This window comes from Lepidochelys kempii, chromosome 2, assembly GCF_965140285.1.
Source record: "Lepidochelys kempii isolate rLepKem1 chromosome 2, rLepKem1.hap1, whole genome shotgun sequence".
Lineage (NCBI taxonomy): Eukaryota > Metazoa > Chordata > Testudines > Cheloniidae > Lepidochelys > Lepidochelys kempii.
This window is the reverse complement of record NC_136381.1, coordinates 208,505,512-208,524,401: the sequence shown is the minus strand read 5'-3', so window position 1 is coordinate 208,524,401 and position 18,890 is coordinate 208,505,512. Positions and strand designations below refer to the sequence as shown.

Here is an 18,890-nt window from a genome sequence, read left to right as displayed (position 1 = left end):
AACCATGATGAAGGATCTGTGTGGCAGTAGCCCTAAATCTGGCATATCTGGTAATAATTGGGTGAGATTGGTGGTTTTCTTAGAGACCTGATGCAGTCTGAGAATGGGGAGCCCCTGCATGTGACTGACAGTGACACTGGAAACAAGGAGACAGCGGAGCCGCAAGCCTTAGCAGGCAAAGGCAAGGAGGAAGACCCAGGACAAGGAGCATGCCCCCTCCCCCCCCACAGATGGCACCTTGGCTGTAGTGGGACAGACTTTCCCCAAGGGGGACAAACAGAAGAAATTAAGTGAGCCGGCAGTGACCAACATATTTTTGGACAACATGGATTTTGTTGAAGAACAAAAAAATGACTCAACATTGGGATGAACCTATGAACAGCTCACCTGGGTCAATGGTGAGGTGGTAGAACTTCGATTCCAGAAACAATGGCCTCACTTCAAGCTAGAGAAAATATAGAGAACAGAGAAGGACCACCAGACAGGAGATGTTAAAATGCAATTGCTTGTTCCAAAGAAGTACCTCAGGGAAATACTATGTCTGGCATGTCACCCTGTGGGGGACACCTTGGTCAGGGGAAAATTCTCAACCAGGTGACACTTTGTCCACCAGGAGGTACAAGAGTACCGTGCCTCCTGCCCAGAATTCCAGCGGGCAAGTCAAGGGAAGGTAACCTGGACCCCACTGATACCCCTCCCTGTGGTAAGGGATTACATTTGAGGGGATCAGTCTGGACATAGTGGGCCCATTGGAAAAGAGTGCAGCTGGATTCTAGCACAGATTAGTCCTATTAGTCTATGCCACACGGTACCCCGAGATGATTCCACTACACTCCAGAAAGGCAAAAACCCTTGCCCTGGAGCTCATGAAAGTGTTTGCCCAGGTGGTGTTCCCTGGGGAAATAATCATAGATCAGGGCACCAACTTTATGTCCCATCTTATGAGGGAACTGTGTAGCTTGTTGATGCTAAAAGCTGTAAGAACATCAGTGTACCACTCCCAATTCTATGGTCTGGCAAAGAAATTAAAGTAGGCTGCAGAATTTTGTAGCTTTGGAAGCCTGCCCCTGGGACCAATTACTTCCACCACTCCTGTTCCCCATCCATGCAGTCTGTCAGGCATCGACAGGGTTCTCCCCATTCAAATTACTATACAGGAGACAGCTGAGGGGAGTAGTAGACCTCCTTTGGGAGACATGGGAGGAACTAAATTCCAAAGCTATGAACTCAGAACAATACATGCTATAACTAAGAGAGAAGTCAAAGGCAGTAGGAGAGTTTGTGAGAGAAAATCTACCCAAGGCACAATGGGGCAAGTGCAAGTGTACAATAAGGGAACCCATGTCCAGGAGTTCCAACTGAGGGACTGGATGTTACTCCTGCTCCCCACCTTGGAATCGAAATTTTGGCTAAATGGCAAAGCCCCTTTGAAGTGATCTGATGAATTGGGGCAGTAAATTATGAGGTTCATCAACCCAGCAAAAGGAAAGACATTAAGATGTACCAGGTCAATCTGCTAAAGGCCTGGAAATATTGAGAAGGGCTCCTGCTAATGCCATATCCTCCAGAACGCAGGCCTCAGGCTTCCATAGCCCCCAGCTCTGAATAAGTCCTGGTCGGAGAAGACCCTGCAGATGTAGCAAAAGTGGCAGATCCAAAAATTTGCCCAGTCCTTCTTGGCAGTCTTTTCCACAGTTGCAGAACAAACTCATCTAGTGTTCTATCACATAAAGACTGAAACAGGGAAAAAGGTAAGCAAGAACTTTTGGCCATTGCCGAGGCGCATATGGGAAACAGTATAGAATTAACTGCAAGCTATATTAGACCTCAGGGTAGTCGAGGAGTCACATTGTGAGTGGCAAAGCCCTATAGTGTTGGTACCTAAACAGTACAGGTTGACCAGATTCTTCAGAGACTTCCAGAAGGTCAGTGGGGTATCCAGATTGGAGGCCTACCTGATGCTGAGGGTTGACAAATTGTTAGAGAAGTTAGGGGCCGCCAAGTATATCTCCACTCTTGACCTAACCAGGGGTCACTGGCAGATCCCCTTGATTCTGGAGTCCTGAGAAAAGACAGCCTTCTACATTCTGTTTGGCCTGTACCAATTCCAGACAATACTTTTGCCCTACATGGAGCAACAGCCACCTTCCAAAGGTTGATGGACAAGGTGCTTCAGCCTCATGATCAGGATGCAGCTGTGTGCATCGATGATATCGTTATCTACAGCAAGTCCTGGAATGAGCATTTAAAACATTTTGCAACAGTCCTCAGGCCCTCCAGAAGTGCTGGACTTACAACTAATCCTGCCAAGTGCTGCCTGGCTAATTGAGAGGTGATGTACCTGGGGTATGCAGTGGGGAGGGGGTGCCTATGCCCCTTTGTGGTAGGACAGGTCCAAGCTCTGGTGGAATGTACTGCACGCACCACAAAGACTGTCCATACCAGGACAGTCCAGTGGTCTCTGGGCTGCACCACAGCCTTCAAAAAATTAAAAGATCAACTAACTTGGGAGCCCATCCTGTTCCACCCTGATTTTCTAAACCTTTCATCCTGCAGATGCCTCCGATATCAGCCTTGGAGCCATGATTTTCCAAGAGGTGGAGGGAGAAGAACACCCAATCCTTTACTTTAGCTGGAAATTGTTCCCCTGGGAAGTGGCATACTCAGTGATAGAGAAGGATTCCTTGGCAGTAAAATGGGCGCTTGAAGCAGTCTGCTCTTACTTATGGGGCCAGCCATTCCATCTCATGATGGATCATGCAGCTCTTCAGTGGCAGAACACCACAAAAGACCATAACTTGAGGATTATGCTCTCATACCTCTCACTGTACCTGTACAAGTTTGAGCTACTGCATTGAGTGGGATGTGACCACGAGAACATGGACTTCTTTTTGCGGGACAGAGGAGACCTATCCATACAGGCCGACCCTGCAGCACTCAGCCTGACAGGATAGGTGTGTGATGGGGCTTACAAACCCCACACTATGGAAAAAAGGAGTGGTGCAACAGTATACGGCCAAAAAGGCCCTGCCCCTAAGCTGAGCATGCTCCCTATGGAAGGCCTGCTTAAAAGGGAGCTCTGGTAGTCCGGCAGGGGGGAGCATGGAGGAGAGATTGGCTGCAAGTAAACAGGCAGGTTGCAGCCACTGAGGCAGAGTAATCTATAGAAGTGGTTTTCAAACTAGGGCCGCCGCTTGTTCAGAGAAAGCCCCTGGCAGGCCGGGCCGGTTTGTTTACCTGCTGGGTCCACAGGTTTGGCCGATCGCGGCTCCCACTGGTCGCAGTTCGCCACTCCAGCCCAATGGGAGCTGCAGGAAGGGCGGCCAGCACATCCCTCGGCCTGTGCCGCTTACCGCAGCCCCCATTGGCCTGGAGCGGCGAACCGCGGCCAGTGGGAGTCGCGATCGGCTGAACCTGTGGACGCAGCAGGCAAACAAACTGGCCCGGCCCACCAGGGGCTTTCCCTGAACAAGCGGCGGCCCTAGTTTGAGAACTACTGATCTATAGGGGATGTACCGTGATTGTGAGTAAGACTCGGCTAGGATCGCCCTTCCCTCTGACTAAGGGGAGGACACACACAACTGGACTCCGAGGCTATGTCTACACTATGAAATTAGGTCAAATTTATAGAAGTCGGTTTTTAGAAATTGTTTTTATATAGTCGATTGTGTGTGTCCCCACACAAAATGCTCTAAGTGCATTAAGTGCATTAACTCGGCGGAGTGCTTCCACAGTACCGAGGCTGGTGTCGACTTCCGGAGTGTTGCACTGTGGGTAGCTATCCCACAGTTCCCGCAGTCTCCGCCGCCCATTGGAATTCTGGGTTGAGATCCCAGTGCCTGATGGGGCAAAAAACATTGTCATGGGCGGTTCTGGGTACATGGCGTCAGGCCCTCTCTCCCTTCCTCCCTCCATGAAAGCAACAGCAGACAATTGTTTCGCGCCTTTTTTCCTCAGTTACCTGTGCAGGCGCCATACCACGGCAAGCATGGAGCCCGCTCAGCTCACTGTCACCGTATGTCTCCTGGGTGCTGTCAGACTTGGTACAGCACTGCTACACAGCAGCAGCAACCCATTGCCTTGCGGCAGCAGACACTGCAATAGGCCTGAAAACCATCCTCATCGTGTCCGAGGTGCTCCGGGCCGCCTTGGTAATGTTGGTCAGGAGCGCCTGGGCAGACATGGGCCCAGGGATTAAATTAGGAGTGACTCAACCAGGTCATTCTCTTTAGTCCTGCAGACAGTCCTATTGTACCATCTTCTGCTGGGCAGGCAGGAGATGAGGATGGCTAGCAGTTCTATTGCACCATCTTTACCGAGCAGCCAGGAGATGTGGATGGCTTGCAGTCCTACTGCACCGTCTGCTGCCAGCCAAAGATGTAAAAGATAGACAGAGTGGATCAAAACAAGAAATAGACAAGATTTGTTTTGTATTCATTTGATCCCCCCTCCCTCCCTCCGTGAAATCAACGGCCAACAATCATTTTGGTGAGATCTGTCAGGGGCACCTTGGAAACTTTAATGGAGATTCAGTCCTACCTGAACTACCAGACGGAGGGATAGCTTAGTGGGTTGAGCATTGGCCTGCTAAACGCAGGGTTTTGAGTTCAATCCTTGAGGGGGCCATTCTGTGTGACAGTTGTTTTTGTTTCTCCTTGATGTATAGCCACCCCCTTTGTTGATTTTAATTCCCTGTAAGCCATGTCGTCAGTCGCCCCTCCCTCCGTCACAGCAATGGCAGACAATTGTTCCGCGCCTTTTTTCTGTGCAGACGCCATACCATGGCAAGCATGGAGGCCGCTCAATCACTTTGGCAATTAGGAGCACATTAAACACCACGCACATTATCCAGCAAAATATGCAACACCAGAACCTGGCAAAGTGAAACCGGGCGAGTAGGCAACGTCAGCACGGTGATGAGAGTGATGAGGACATGCACACAGACTTCTCTCAAAGCACGGGCCCTGGCAATGTGGGCATCATGGTGCTAATGGGGCAGGTTCATGCGGTGGAACACTGATTCTGGGCCTGGGAAACAAGCACAGACTGGTGGGACCACATAGTGTTGCAGGTCTGGGATGATTCCCAGTGGCTGAGAAACTTTCACATGCATAAGGGTACTTTCATGGAACTTTGTGACTTGCATTCCCCTGCCCTGAAGCACATGAATACCAAGAATACCACAGTTGAGAAGTGAGTGGCGATAGCCCTGTGGAAGCTTGCAACGCCAGACAGCTACCGGTCAGTTGGGAATCAATTTGGAGTGGGCAAATCTACTGTGGGGGCTGCTGTGATGCAAATAGCCAACGTAATCAAAGATCTGCTGATATCAAGGGTAGTGACCCTGGGAAATGTGCAGGTCATAGTGGATGGCTTTGCTGCAATGGGATTCCCTAACTGTGATGGGGCCATAGACAGAACCCATATCCCTATCTTGGCACCGGAGCACCAAGCCGCCGAGTACATAAACCGCAAGGGGTACTTTTCGATAGTGCTGCAAGCTCTGGTGGATCACAAGGGACGTTTCACCAACATCAACGTGGGATGGCCGGGAAAGGTGCATGACGCTCGCATCTTCAGGAACTCTGGTCTGTTTCAAAAGCTGCAGGAAGGGACTTTATTCCCAGACCAGAAAATAAACGTTGGGAATGTTGAAATGCCTATAGTTATCCTTGGGGACCCAGCCTACCGCTTAATGCCATGGCTCATGAAGCCATACACAGGCAGCCTGGACAGTAGTCAGGAGCTGTTCAACTACAGGCTGAGCAAGTGCAGAATGGTGGTAGAATGTGCATTTGGATGTTTAAAAGTGCGCTGGTGCAGTTTACTGACTCAGTTAGACCTCAGCGAAACCAATATTCCCACTGTTATTACTGCTTGCTGTGTGCTCCACAATATCTGTGAGAGTAAGGGGCAGACGTTTATGGTGGGGGGGGGAGGTTGAGGCAAATCGCCTGGCCGCTGATTATGCATAGCCACACACCAGGGCGGTTAGAAGAGCACAGGAGGGCACGGTGCGCATCAGAGAAGCTTTGAAAACCAGTTTCATGACTGGACAGGCTACGGTGTGAAAGTTCTGTTTGTTTCTCCTTGATGAAACCCCCCGTCCTTTGGTTCACTCTACTTCCCTGCAAGCTAACCACCCTTCCCTCCTCCCTTCAATCACCGCTGCAGAGGAAATAAAGTCATTGTTGCTTCATATTCATGCATTCTTTATTAATTCATCACACAAATAGGGGGATAACTGCTAAGTTAGCCCGGGAGGGGTGGTGGAGGAGAGGAGCATCGGGAGGGGTGGTGGAGGAGGGAAGGACAAGGCCACACAGCACTTTAAAAGTTTAAAAGTTATTGAATGCCAGCCTTCTGTTGCTTGGGCAATCCTCTGGGGTGGAGTGGCTGGGTGGCCGGAGGCCCCCCCACCGCATTCTTGGGCGTCTGGGTGAGGAGGCTATAGAACTTGGGGAGGAGGGCAGTTGGTTACACAGGGGCTGTAGTAGTGGTCTGTGCTCCAGCTGCCTTTCCTGCAGCTCAACCATATGCTGGAGCATATTAGTTTGATCCTCTAGCAGCCTCAGCATTGAATCCTGCCTCCTTTCATCATGCTGCCGCCACCTTTCAGCTTCAGCCCTCTCTTCAGCCCACCACCTCTTCTGCGGGTCATTTTGTGCTTTCCTGCACTCTGACATTGTCTGCCTCCATGCATTCATCTGTGCTCTGTCAGTGTGGGAGGACAGCATGAGTTCAGAGAACATTTCATCGTGAGTGAGTTTTTTTCGCCTTCTAATCTTCGCTAGCCTCTGGGAAGGAGAAGATCCTGTAATCCTTGAAACACATGCAGCTGGTGGAGAAAAAAAAGGGACAATGGTATTTAAAAAGACACATTTTCTAGAACAATGGGTACACTCTTTCACGGTAAACCTTGCTGTTAACATTACATACACAGCACATGTGCTTTCGTTCCAAGGTCGCATTTTGCCGCCCTCCACCGTGTGGCTAGGCCCTCCCCCCTCCCCGTGGCTAACAGCAGGGAACATTTCTGTTCAGCCACGGGCAAACAGCCCAGCAGGAACGGGTACCTCTGAATGTCCCCTTAAGAAAACCACCCTATTTCAACCAGGTGACCATGAATAATATCACTCTCCTGAGGATAACACAAACATACAATGATTCCCAACTACGTGCTACTGGCCTGGAGTGGTAAAGTGTCCTACCATGGTGGACGGAATAAGGCTGCCCTCCCCAAAGAAACCTTTTGCAAAGGCTTTGGGAGTACATCCAGTAGAGCCGCGAATGCCAGGGCAAATTAATCATTTAACATGCTTGCTTTTAAACCATGTATACTATTTTAAAAGGTACACTCACCAGAGGTCCCTTCTCCACCTGGCGGGTCCGGGAGGCAGCCTTGGATGGGTTCGGAGGGTACTGGCTCCAGGTCCAGGGTGAGAAACAGTTCCTGGCTGTCGGGAAAACCAGTTTCTCCGCTTGCTTGCTGTGAGCTATCATCTTCCTCGTCTCCAAAACCTGCTTCCATGTTGCCTCCATCTCCATTGAAGGAGTCAAACAACACGGCTGGGGTAGTGGTGGCTGAACCCCCTAAAATAGCATGCAACTCATCATAGAAGCGGCATGTTTGGGGCTCTGACCTGGAGCGGCCGTTTGCCTCTCTGGTTTTCTGGTAGGCTTGCCTCAGCTCCTTAAGTTTCATGCGGCACTGCTTCGGGTCCCTGTTATATCCTCTGTCCTTCATGCCCTGGGAGATTTTGACAAATGTTTTGGCATTTCAAAAACTGGAACGTAGTTCTGATAGCACGGATTCCTCTTCCCATACAGCGATCAGATCCCATACCTCCCGTTCAGTCCATGCTGGAACTCCTTTGCAATTCTGGGACTCCACCATGGTCACCTCTGCTGATGAGCTCTGCACTCACCTTCAGTTTGCCACACTGGCCAAACAGGAAATTGAAATTCAAAAGTTTGTAGGCCTTTTCCTGTCCACCTGGCCAGTGCATCTAAGTTGAGAGTGCTGTCCAGAGCGGTCACAATGGAGTACTCTGGGATAGTTCCCGGACGCCAATACCATCAAATTGTGTCCACAGTACCCCAAATTCGACCTGGCAAGGCCGATTTCAGCACTAATCCCCTTGTCGGGGGTGGAGTAAGGAAATCGATTTTAAGAGCCCTTTAAGTTGAAAAAAAGGGATTTGTCATGTGGAGGGGTGCAGGGTTAAATCGATTTAACGCTGCTAAATTTGACCTCAACTCCTAGTGTAGACCAGGGCTGAGGATGAGCTGGGAAACAGCCCCACCATCCCCTGCATCTGAAGCCCTGAACTTTGTAGGCTGTAAGCAGAAGGCTGGGGCCATGCCCTAAACTGAAAGGAAACAGGGAAGGTAGGAAGAGGCTCAAGTTGAGGCTGATCTAGGGTGGCAGCCCAAAAGGGCTGAGACACCCCTCATCTCTCTCCCTTTGGGCCAGGACTCAGTGGAGAGGGAAAGCCTTGGTCCCCTTACCCTTCTCTCTTCCCCTAGACTCCTGAGAGATCCTGGAGGATTCCAAGGGGGTACGATGAAATGTGGCTTGGCCACTGGAGTCACAGACTGGCCGGAAGAGCCAACTCAAGGTTTGGGGAGATTGTTTGGCTCCTAGGTGGCAGGGCCAGGAGGCTCTGTGTGCTGCTCTCACCTGCAGGCTCTCAGCCGCAGAGCCTGACCAGAAGGCCTGCTGGCCCCCAACTGAAGCCCACTACAGACCACTTGTAGAGGAAGGGGCTACCCATGGTGAGTGAAAACATCTGAATCAGCCCAATGTGAGCAAGAGTGACAAAATCTGGCCCTGGGTGTGCAAATTGGTTTAGAATTCCCAACAAGTATTTTCCTCACACCTTACAATGGGCTTGCTCTGAGTGTTGTGATTTTTAACACCATGTCTGTTCAGACTTTAGGTGTTGTATTAAAGCCTATACAGAATCACATACAAATGCAGTTCATAAAAAGAAATGTTTAGGGAAGTACTTGATTCCTCGATTAAGTCAGGGCATATGCACTAGTGTGGTGATAAATTCAGTATATGCACATTCAGGATCTCTGGTTAGGGCCAATGTTTGCCTGATTCAGCATAGCATGCTTTAATAATGTAATTCAATTCTTCCTCATTTTTAATATTATTTGAGCCCTTTAATATAATTTGGCGAGCTATTACAGTTGTTACAGCTGCTAGTTTTGCCCTTAATACTGATTTCACTTATGACCTCAGTCAGAACAAGATTTAAAGTTTGGGATGATGTAAGTGAATAAGGATTATTAGATTTATTCATATGGCAATTTAAATAAGAAACTGCCTGGCTTAAAATAAATGATAAATGAAAAATGCATGTGATTTATAGACCCATCCATTCTAAAGATTTATAAGTGGAGGAGGAGGATGAAGTAAGAGACAGACCTGATTACATGAAATATGTAATTTTCATAATGCAATATTGGAAGCAAGCTGCTAAACGCACCAGCATAACAATGATTGGCTAAGCAGTTCATTACAATATTACTGTACAGCTGGTATGCAGTGGCCATGCAGACCGCTGAGCATTTTTATTCCCTTTACCTCACAATGGGGGGAGAATATGTTCTGATGAAAAGGCTCTTCTTTTCACTCACTGCAATGGAGTCTCTCTCAGAGCATGCTCAGAAATTTGTGTCCCTTTCAAGCTTTGTTTATTCCGCCCCCATTTCAGAGCCCAGCTGAATCTTCTCTATTTTCCCCACTTTCCTATGAACAGAAATGCAGGCATCCTCAAGGCCACACGCCGTGATTCCTGCCCTGTCCTCTGCAGCTCATCCAACTGTCCAGAATCAGCCACAGAAGGGGATTGCAGTGCCCTGCGTGGCATTCACTCCTTCACAAGGGTGGAGCATGCTCAGACACACTGTTGTGGAAACTAGAGGACCAAAAATATTGTTCAGCTTTTCTACAAGTTATCAGATAAGAGCAAACTAGTTTGTTCCCTGCATTAAGCTTATATTATATTGCGTGTCATAGATTTTAAGGCCAGAAAACCTTTATGATCATCTGACCTTCTGCACAACACAGGCCGCAGAATTTTACTGAGTGCTTCCTGAATTTTATCTCTTTATTTTAGCACTGAATAGGTGCCATTGAAGGGCAAAACTTCTTTCTGTGAATACTTGCTCCTGATTAATGTGTTATAAAGCCTCATGGATTACATAGATTAATAGTACTTTGACATCTCTAAACCCTAGAGCCCTATTGTGAACTGCAGCTTGAAGAAGTGTGTGCAATCTAATCACAAACAAACAAAAAACAGTGCACCGTCTGATGATTGTGACTCGGCAATGCACACTCACCTGCAGCTTTGGTTGAGGGTTCCAGCCTATGCCACAGTAGAGGAATTAATAAACTTTTTATGGGGAAAAGTAACACATGCATTCAGAATGAAGGGGTCTTCAATAACATAATTTGCATGAAACAGAGTTGACCCAGAAAATACTAATCTAAATCCCAACCTGATTTGTATAGAGTAATTTAATTTCCTCCCTAGTAGTTATATGGATTTTATCAATTATACCAATTAAATTGTCAAGCAGATTTATTGACCAGTCATCCTCAAGACACTTTCTTTGATGTACTATTCTGGTATCATCAACTGGTCATGCATGTCTAATTTCAGGTTTTGGTGTCATTATGTGCATTTGAAAAGCAATCAGAATTCTCAAAAGGAAGGCTTGTAATAAATGACTGCTATGAGCCAAATTTTCAAAAGGGGTCGCTACATTTTTCACCTACAATTTTGTGCCTGCAATTAATGGGAGGTGCAATCAATTTAGATGCCTGATGATCTGAGTTGTGGGATATATGACAATTCTGACTACAAATCAGGCAGTTAGAGATCTGTATGTTAACAGCTACATTCCAAACTAGATTGCTTTTGCAAGAATGCATATGCAATTCATTGTGGATGCAAAATTTCAAGTACAAAATTAGAGGCCGCTTTTAAATTTGCCAACCTCTGTTTCTTTTTTACACTGAATTCTTTCTGTTCCTTGGTGTGCTAGTCAGTTGATATATTTTCTGAAATAACCTTGTTATCCACTGTGATTAATCTGACTAATAAAATAAATTTGAATTTGACAGAATGAATTAGAATCAGACACCTCATTTCCATGAAATGAGTTGCAAAAAATATATTTTTATGTGTTGCAGCTCTGGATTTCTTTTTAACCTATTTTAAAACATTACACACAGGCTTGCCAAGACAAGAGAAAAATGCCAGGAAAGTCAGCCACTGTCTGCTATTTGCAGTCAAAAAGAAATAAAGGTGCAAAATGGAGACCATTGCCTTGGAGAAGATTCACTAGTCCAACAGAAAAGAGCAAATCTAAGTAACAAGTAATCCATTCATTCGAATGTGTTTCCCGTCTCCCACTAGATGGGTTGCCGTAGACAGAGTAAGAGCAAAGCTTCAGAGTCAGTAGAAAGTGAAAGTAAAAGTATTCTGGGGTGTGATGCAGCCATTAGCCAGTTCTAGGGCAGACCACCACTTTTTAGAGTTAGGGAAGCCGACTTTCTAATCGCACAAAACTGAACACCCTAGGCCCGCCCCTTCCCCGAGGCCATGCTCCCCCCCCCCCCCGGCTCACCATATTCACCCTCCCTCGGTAGTTCACTCCCCCCCACCCCATGCTCACTCACTTTCACTGGGCTCAGGTGCAGGCTCTGGGGCAGGGCTGTGGATGAGGGGGTTGGGGGGGTACAGGAGGGGACTCCATGTTGGGGCACGGGCTTACCTCGGCGGCTCCTGGTCAGCAGGGCTAAGGCAGGCTCCCGGGCTGCCCTGGCAAAGCGCTGCGCCCCAGAAGCAGCCAGCAGGTCCGGCTCCTAGGTGGCGAGGCCAGGAGGCTCTGTGTGCTGCTCTCACCTGCAGGCTCTCAGCTGCAGTTCCTGGCCAATGGGAGTGCAGAACTGGTGCTCGGGGTGGGGGCAGCATGTGGAGCCCCATGGACCCCCCCGCCTAGGAGCCAGACCTGCTGGCCTCCTCCGAGGCACAGCACAGAGCCAGGACAGGTAGGGACTAGCCTGCCTTAGCCCTGCAGCACTGCTGACCAGACTTTTACCGGCCCAGTCGGCAGTGCTGACCGGAGCTGCCAGGGTCCCTTTTCGACCGGGCATTCCAGTCAAAAAGTGAACACTTGGCAACCCTACGTTGTATTAAAGGATTGTTGGTGTTCAAGACAACGTGGAATCATCCTGTTCTTTCGGAGACCCCTGGTCCTATAGTATCGTCATGGTACGTGTCAGAGCTGTTCTCTGTATTTCCCTCCCCAAGCATTCAAAAACCATGAGTCAGGTCCCCAACCCCACCCCAAATCACGAGATTTGCTTTAAAGGTGCTTTTTTAAAAACACATTTAGGGAGGGGGGGGGGGGGAAATTTGCCTTCTAGTTACTGAGCCTTAAAGTACACTCTGGTCATGTTGTCAAGCTTTTCTTTCCAACCATGAGGACTAGAAACTTTCTTTTGTTCAATGGAAGATGAGATTCTCACCTATTCACATGCTTCCACAAGCTAGAGTTTAAGAAAAACACCTCCCCAAAATCATGACAGTTGGCAACACTATTGGGATTAGCTCCTAAATGGCACATTAGCAGGTAAAACTGCAAAGCGCTTTTAAACCAGATTACAAAGAAGTCAGTTTTTAGACAGTTTTACATGCTACTTGCCATTAATGTGGGTTATAAAAAGAATAAAAATAAATCAGGAGCAGGCCACTAGACAGTAGGGTGACAGTGATAGTTAGCACTCCTCTTGAACGCCCATAATTAGTGTAAAGATCTGATAGTCTCTCCAAAATTAACTCATGTCATCCAGCTGGGCCATTTCATCTTCAGTCACTGAAAGTCAAAGTTCCATAAATGCTATACCTACCTTGAGCCAGAATCCCACTACCGACTGTCTTTAGCATTGCAATATTGATTCTGACGGGAAATGCTAGTACAGAACTATCATCAGCTAAAGTGCTTTATGGAACAGATGAGCCACAGCTGCAATGAAAATTAACCACCTGGTCTAGGATCAGTCAGCATGTTATGATGAAAAGTGCCTAGTGAAATAAAGATGCTAGCCTGAAATGACTTGTTAGCAGAATTTACAACAATCCTTACAACACTGGCATTTTCCAGCCAAACGCATGCAGGTGAGCATGTGTACGTATCTGCAGCACACACAAAGTACAGAGCCAAACAACACTTGCCTCCGTGCCAATGTCCTTTCCCAAAATTCCCATGCACGAGGCAGCTACAGCTGGCACGTACTGAGCATGAGCAGTCGGGTGCTGCTGGTGTTGCCAGCAGCACTAAACACTACACAAGAAGTTCCCTAGGGGGGTGGTGGAATCTCCATCCTTCGAGGTTTTTAAGGCCCGGCTTGACAAAGCCTTGGCTGGGATGATTTAGTTGGGGTTGGTCCTGCTTTGAGCAGGGGATTGGACTAAATGATCTCCCGAGGTCCCTTCCAGCTATAATATTTTATGATTCTAAGCTTTTTACTGGGTGTGTTGCATGGCCATGGAACGGTGTCCCCTGTTCACTAAAAATCACCAGGAGCCCTCTACTGGAGGCAGCGTAGGGCTACATCCTTTCTACAGCTGTTACCTTCAGCACCTCCTGAGACATTCTGCCTAGCTCCTCTCCCATGCACTACCATTGCCGCTTCTCCATTCCAAAATACAGCTCTGGTTGTTAGGACCCTTACATGTGCCTCAGAATCCCCTTCCTCCTGAGGCTGTGCAAGAACAGAAGACTAAGAACCTTGATCAAAGGATGCTCGTGCAAGAAACAAGCAGATACACCTCAACAGACCAAGATGTGGAACAGGAATGCTTTTAAAACAGCAAAGGAAAAAGGTTTTTCAAAATGTTTAAAGAAATTTGTGAAATGGTTTTATTTCTTAATGCACAATAACCTCAAGTTAACTGACAGTTAGTAACGGAGACAGATATCAAGAACTATTGCATTGGAGAATGGTCGTAACACTAACATGATCATGGGATGCATAAATAGGGGAATCTCAAGTAGGAATAGAGAGGTTATTTCTCCTCTGTATTTGGCACTGGTGTGATTGCTGCTGTGACTTTGTCCCATCCTGGTGCCCACAATTCAAGAAGGATGTTGATAAATTGGAGGGAGTTCAGAGAAGAGCCATGAGAATGAGTAAAGGTTTAGAAAACATGCCTTTTAGTGATTGAGCTCTTTGAGACTATCTATTTAGCTGATTAAAGAGGCTGGGGGGACTTGATTGCAGTCTATAAGTAATTACACAGGGAACAAATATTTAATAATGGGCTCTTCAATCGAGCAGAAAAAGGTGTAACAATTCAATGGCTGGAAGATGAAGCTAGACAAAATTCAGACTGGAAATGAGGTGTACATTTTTGACTGTGTGGATAATTAACCATTGAAACAATTTGCCAAAGGTCGTGGTGGATTCTCCATCACTGACAATTTTTAAAACAAGATTGAAAGTTTTTCTAAAAGATCTGCTCGAGGAAGAATTTTGGGGAAGTTCTATGGCCTGTGTTATACAGGATTTCAGAATAGGTAATCACACTAGATGATTCTGGCCTTGGAATCTAGGACTATGAATTAAATATATTACCTGTAAAAATATTTTTAAAAAACTTAGGAAACTATGTAGACATCAATAATCATGTACTCTATTAAAAGGGCTTAACAGAGAGAAGTTAATGGTCCTTAAATATAAATATGGACATCATAAATGAAACTAAAAACTAGTGTTCTTGGCACAGTTGCTAAAGGGAAATCTCCAGGCCACAAAGACAAAGTACATTAAGAATTACGGGAACTAAAAACAAGCCCAGTACCATAGCTAGTGTACAAGGACTGGAAAAATTAAAGAAAAGTTTCATCTTGCACACAAGTTAAGAATAGCCATACATCATTCTAGGTTACATCAAGAGCAAGACAATAACATTTTGCTTAACATATTGGAGAAATGTAATTTCTTCCAGTTCACTATCATAGTACAGATAAAAAGTCATCTCCATGCAAAAATGTTTCTATGCATTTTTTCCTCCATTTCAACAGAAGCAGGGCCCATGTCATGGGGGGGAAAAAATCACCTTACAAGCAGGCTTAAATTATATATTTGAACTAATTTGTAATAAATATATATACACACACACACGAAACTGCATTGAACCGAGATGTTACAGAATGGAAAAATATGCTCCTTCATTCCCATTTAAAGTAATTTGATAATTGTGGGCCTGATTCTCTCATCACACTAGTTTTACACCGACTTCAGTGAAGTTACTCCTGATTAACCACAGTGTCGGAGCAGAATCAATCTCTAGAGGACAAATTCTGATCTTGTTGACACCTCTGTAAATCTGGAGTAATTCCACTGAAGCCAGTGGAGTTCCTCCTTGGCCTGCCAGCCACCCTTGACACAGCTGACTATGCTCTTCTTGAAATTCTTTCCACCCTTGGCTTCTGTGTCCCTGCCCTTTCCTGGCTCTACTCCTACCTCTCTAAATGCTCCTTCAATGTCATTTGGAGGCTCCTCCTCATCCACCCCCAGTTTTCTGTGAGAGACCCACAGGGCCCTGTCATTGGTCCCCTTCTCTTCCCCTCTACATCTTATCTCTGGGTAATTTCATCTGCAAACACTAATTCAACTATCATATATGTGCTCACAACTCACAGATCTACCTTTCTATTCCAGACCTATCTCCTGTCCAAATTAAAAGCTTGACCTGTCTCTCTAACATCACCTCATGGAGGTCTAGCTGCCAGTTCGAGCTGAATATGGCTAGACAGAGCTCTTAATCTCCCTCCCCGCAAAGTCCTCCCTCCTACCTCTTTTCTAGATCACTATGGACACCACCACCATCCTGCCTGACCTGTCACTCAGACCATAATCTGAGTGTCTTCTTGGACTCAGACCTCTCTCTAGGTCCTCATAGCCAGGCTATGTCTAAATTTTGCTGATCCTTTCTGCACACCATCTCTAAGATATGGTCTTTCCTACTCATCCACACAGATAAAGCTCCTGTCCAGACTCTCATCTTGATTACTGCATCATCCCTCTCTCTGGCATTGAGAAATGCAATCTTATCCCACTCATATTAATTTAAAATGCGTGCAAAGCTCATTTTCATAGTTCATCGCTTTGACCACATCAGCCCTCTCTTTGCAGCCTTCCACTGGCTTCCCCTTCTTTATTGTATCAAAAAAACTGATGATATTCATTTTCAAGGCCCTTCATAGTCCATCTCCACCCTAGCTATCTTTTCTTATTGGTAACAAGCTGTTGATTCTCAACTCCAATCAACCCGGGATGTCAGCATCCACTGCCCACTTGCTAAACTCTCAAATACACACCTTCATGCTTTCTCATGCTGCCCCATGCTCTTGGGAAGCACATCCCACAAACATCCACAAAGCCATCTCATTATCCATCTTCAAATCCTTCCAGAAACCTCTCCTTTGCCATGATGCCTGCAAAAAACTTGACATGTTAGTGTACTGGTGTGCTGAGACCACAGCCTGTCATGCTGACCAGTATTGTCTCATTGTTTCCTTGTCCTCCTCCATCTGTTTGTAGTATGGCAGAGCTCCAACCTTGTCCCCATGGGTCCCGTGCTTCTAGGCAGTTTATGCTAGCCTCAGAGGCTCACTGTGACCTTCCACGTAGCTCTTCTATCTCTAGGGCCAGGGTTGGTCTACTGACCCCTTTTCATCATAAGCCAGCAAGGAGGTTGGTGAGAGAACTCCCTCAATCTCTGTTGTCCCTATGGGCTTATTCCCAAACAGTTTAGCAGCCTGTCCTGACAGGGGCCTGTCTTCCCCTCCCAGGAGGTGTTTCTGTAGTGGCAGGCTGGGGGGAACCCGGGCCCGCCCTCTACCTAGGGTTCTGGCCCAGGGACCCTAATGGTAGCAGCTGTTGGCAGCCAACCTTTCCCTGTCAGAGTTGCTACATTTCACTGGGCCACTTCCCCACAGCTCTCCCACTTCTCTCTTCTTCACCCTTACCTTAGGGCACCCTTACTGATGGCTTGAGGGTGTCTTCATTAACCAGCCCTTCAGCCGCACTTCCTCTCCTCTGGCTCCCTGGCTCTCCTCAGCCTGACTGGAGTGATCTCTTGTCATAAAAATAGGTGGTTACCCTTCTCTTTTTCTGTATACAGTGCTATAAAATCCCTCCTGGCCAGAGGCAAAACCCTTTCACCTGTAAAGGGTTAAGAAGCTAGGATAACCTTACTGGCACCTGACCAAAATGACCAATGAGGAGACAAGATACTTTCAAAGCTGGAGGGGAGGAGGGGGAAACAAAGGGTCTGTCTGTCAGTTGCTTTTGCTGGGACCAGGTCAGGAATGCTCTTCAGAACTTCTGTTAAGTTAGTAAGTAATTTAGCTAGAAATGCATTAGATTTCCTTTTGTTTAAATGGCTGGTAAATAAGCTGTGCTGAATGGAATGTATATTCCTGTTTTTGTGTCTTTTTGTAACTTAAGGTTTTGCCTAGAGGGATTCTCTGTGTTTTGAATCTGATTACCCTGTAAGGTATTTAGCATCCTGATTTTATAGAGGTGATTCTTTTACTTTAATTAAAATTCTTCTTTTAAGAACCTGATTGATTTTTCATTGTTCTTAAGATCCAAGGGTTTGGGTCTGTGTTCACCTGTACAAATTGGTGAGGATTTTTTCAAGCCTTCCCAGGAAAGGGAGTGTAGGGGGGATATTTTGGGGAAAGATGTCTCCAAATGGGCTCTTTCCCTGTTCTTTGTTTAACACACTTGGTGGTGGCAGCATAGGGTTCAAGGACAAGGCAAAGTTTGTACCTTGGAGAAGTTTTTAACCTAAGCTGGTAAGAATAAGCTTAGGAGGTCTTTCATGCAGGTCCCTTAATTAGAGTCAGGTATTCACATTACCTTAATGGCCTCATCTGACTCTTTACAGGTTAATTGGAGTCAGGTGCTCTCATTAGCCTCGAGCATCCCCTGCTCTGGTCAGTCAGGGAAAAGAAAACTGCTAATCCAGTGGCCAGTATATCTGCCTTCTACTACTTCGTGGTACCCAACTGGCCTGGGTCTATCACAGTAGTCATCTGTTATTTCTAGATTCTGCTTAGATTGTCAGCCCCTTTGGGCAGGGGTCTTTGTTCTGTGTTTGTACATCACCTTGTACAATGGCCTAAGTCTAGGCCAGTCGTGAGCAACCTGTGGCCCGTAAGCCTGGCCGCCACTTTCCGCAGCTCCCATTGGCCAGGAACGGTGAACCACGGCCACTGGGAGCTGTGGGCGGCCGTGCAAATGTAAACAAATGGTCTGGTGACCTGCCAATGGATTACCCTAATGGGCCACAGGTTGCCCACCATGCTCTAGACACTATGGTAATACAAATTAATAAATAATAATAATAATAAAACTAAAATGCAGTCAGAATCTGGCTCTACAGTACTGGTCTGTCTTTTAGAAATGCTAAGCACCTGCAATCAACATCAATGGGAGACGCAAATATCCAGCTCATATGGGCTTAGCTATTGGGCCCCAGAACCTGGTGCTCTGTATCTCAACTGTGTTCTGTTGTTATAACCAGACTGAAGACTTACCTGTCATCTTTGACACAAATTTTGTTTCATGTCATAATTTTAAAACTGTTTTTAAAATGCTTCAGGACATGTTTGTCAAAAGCATAAATGGCATTGTATTGTAAATATGGGCTGACAAAAATAATTTAGGTAGAGCTTTCTGCATGGCAAAGATACCAGGACAGTGATGAAATGATTTTCAAAGGAGTCAGCTATGAATAGTTCATAGGCTGCTGCCAAAAATCAGCAGAAGACTATTTAAAATATAG

The 18,890-nt window shown here is 46.5% G+C and overlaps 1 protein-coding gene across 1 annotated transcript; it reads right to left on the bottom strand.

Annotated features, from left to right (window-relative positions):
- Nucleotides 1-1,712: 1,712 nt before the first annotated feature.
- LOC140906167 (uncharacterized) lies at nt 1,713-7,817 on the bottom strand. The gene is made up of 3 exons (XM_073329666.1): nt 7,363-7,817; nt 6,613-6,838; nt 1,713-1,734 (listed from the first exon to the last, which is right to left on the bottom strand). Exons 1-3 carry the CDS (start codon nt 7,745-7,747, stop codon nt 1,713-1,715), a joined length of 633 nt encoding a protein of 210 aa, XP_073185767.1. The 5' UTR covers nt 7,748-7,817.
- Nucleotides 7,818-18,890: the final 11,073 nt, after the last annotated feature.

What these genes read in the sequence shown, in the direction of transcription:
- LOC140906167 (XM_073329666.1), bottom strand. Translation starts at nt 7,747, where the DNA reads ATGAAGGACAGAGGATATAACAGGGACCCGAAGCAGTGCCGCATGAAA. An exon ending in AGGTGGAGAAGGGACCTCTG is followed by an intron (nt 6,839 to 7,362) that starts GTGAGTGTACCT and finishes TTTCTCCACCAG; the next exon opens with CTGCATGTGTTTCAAGGATT. An exon ending in GAGAGGGCTGAAGCTGAAAG is followed by an intron (nt 1,735 to 6,612) that starts GTGGCGGCAGCA and finishes TCCCTGTTTCAG; the next exon opens with TCTTTATGTGATAGAACACT.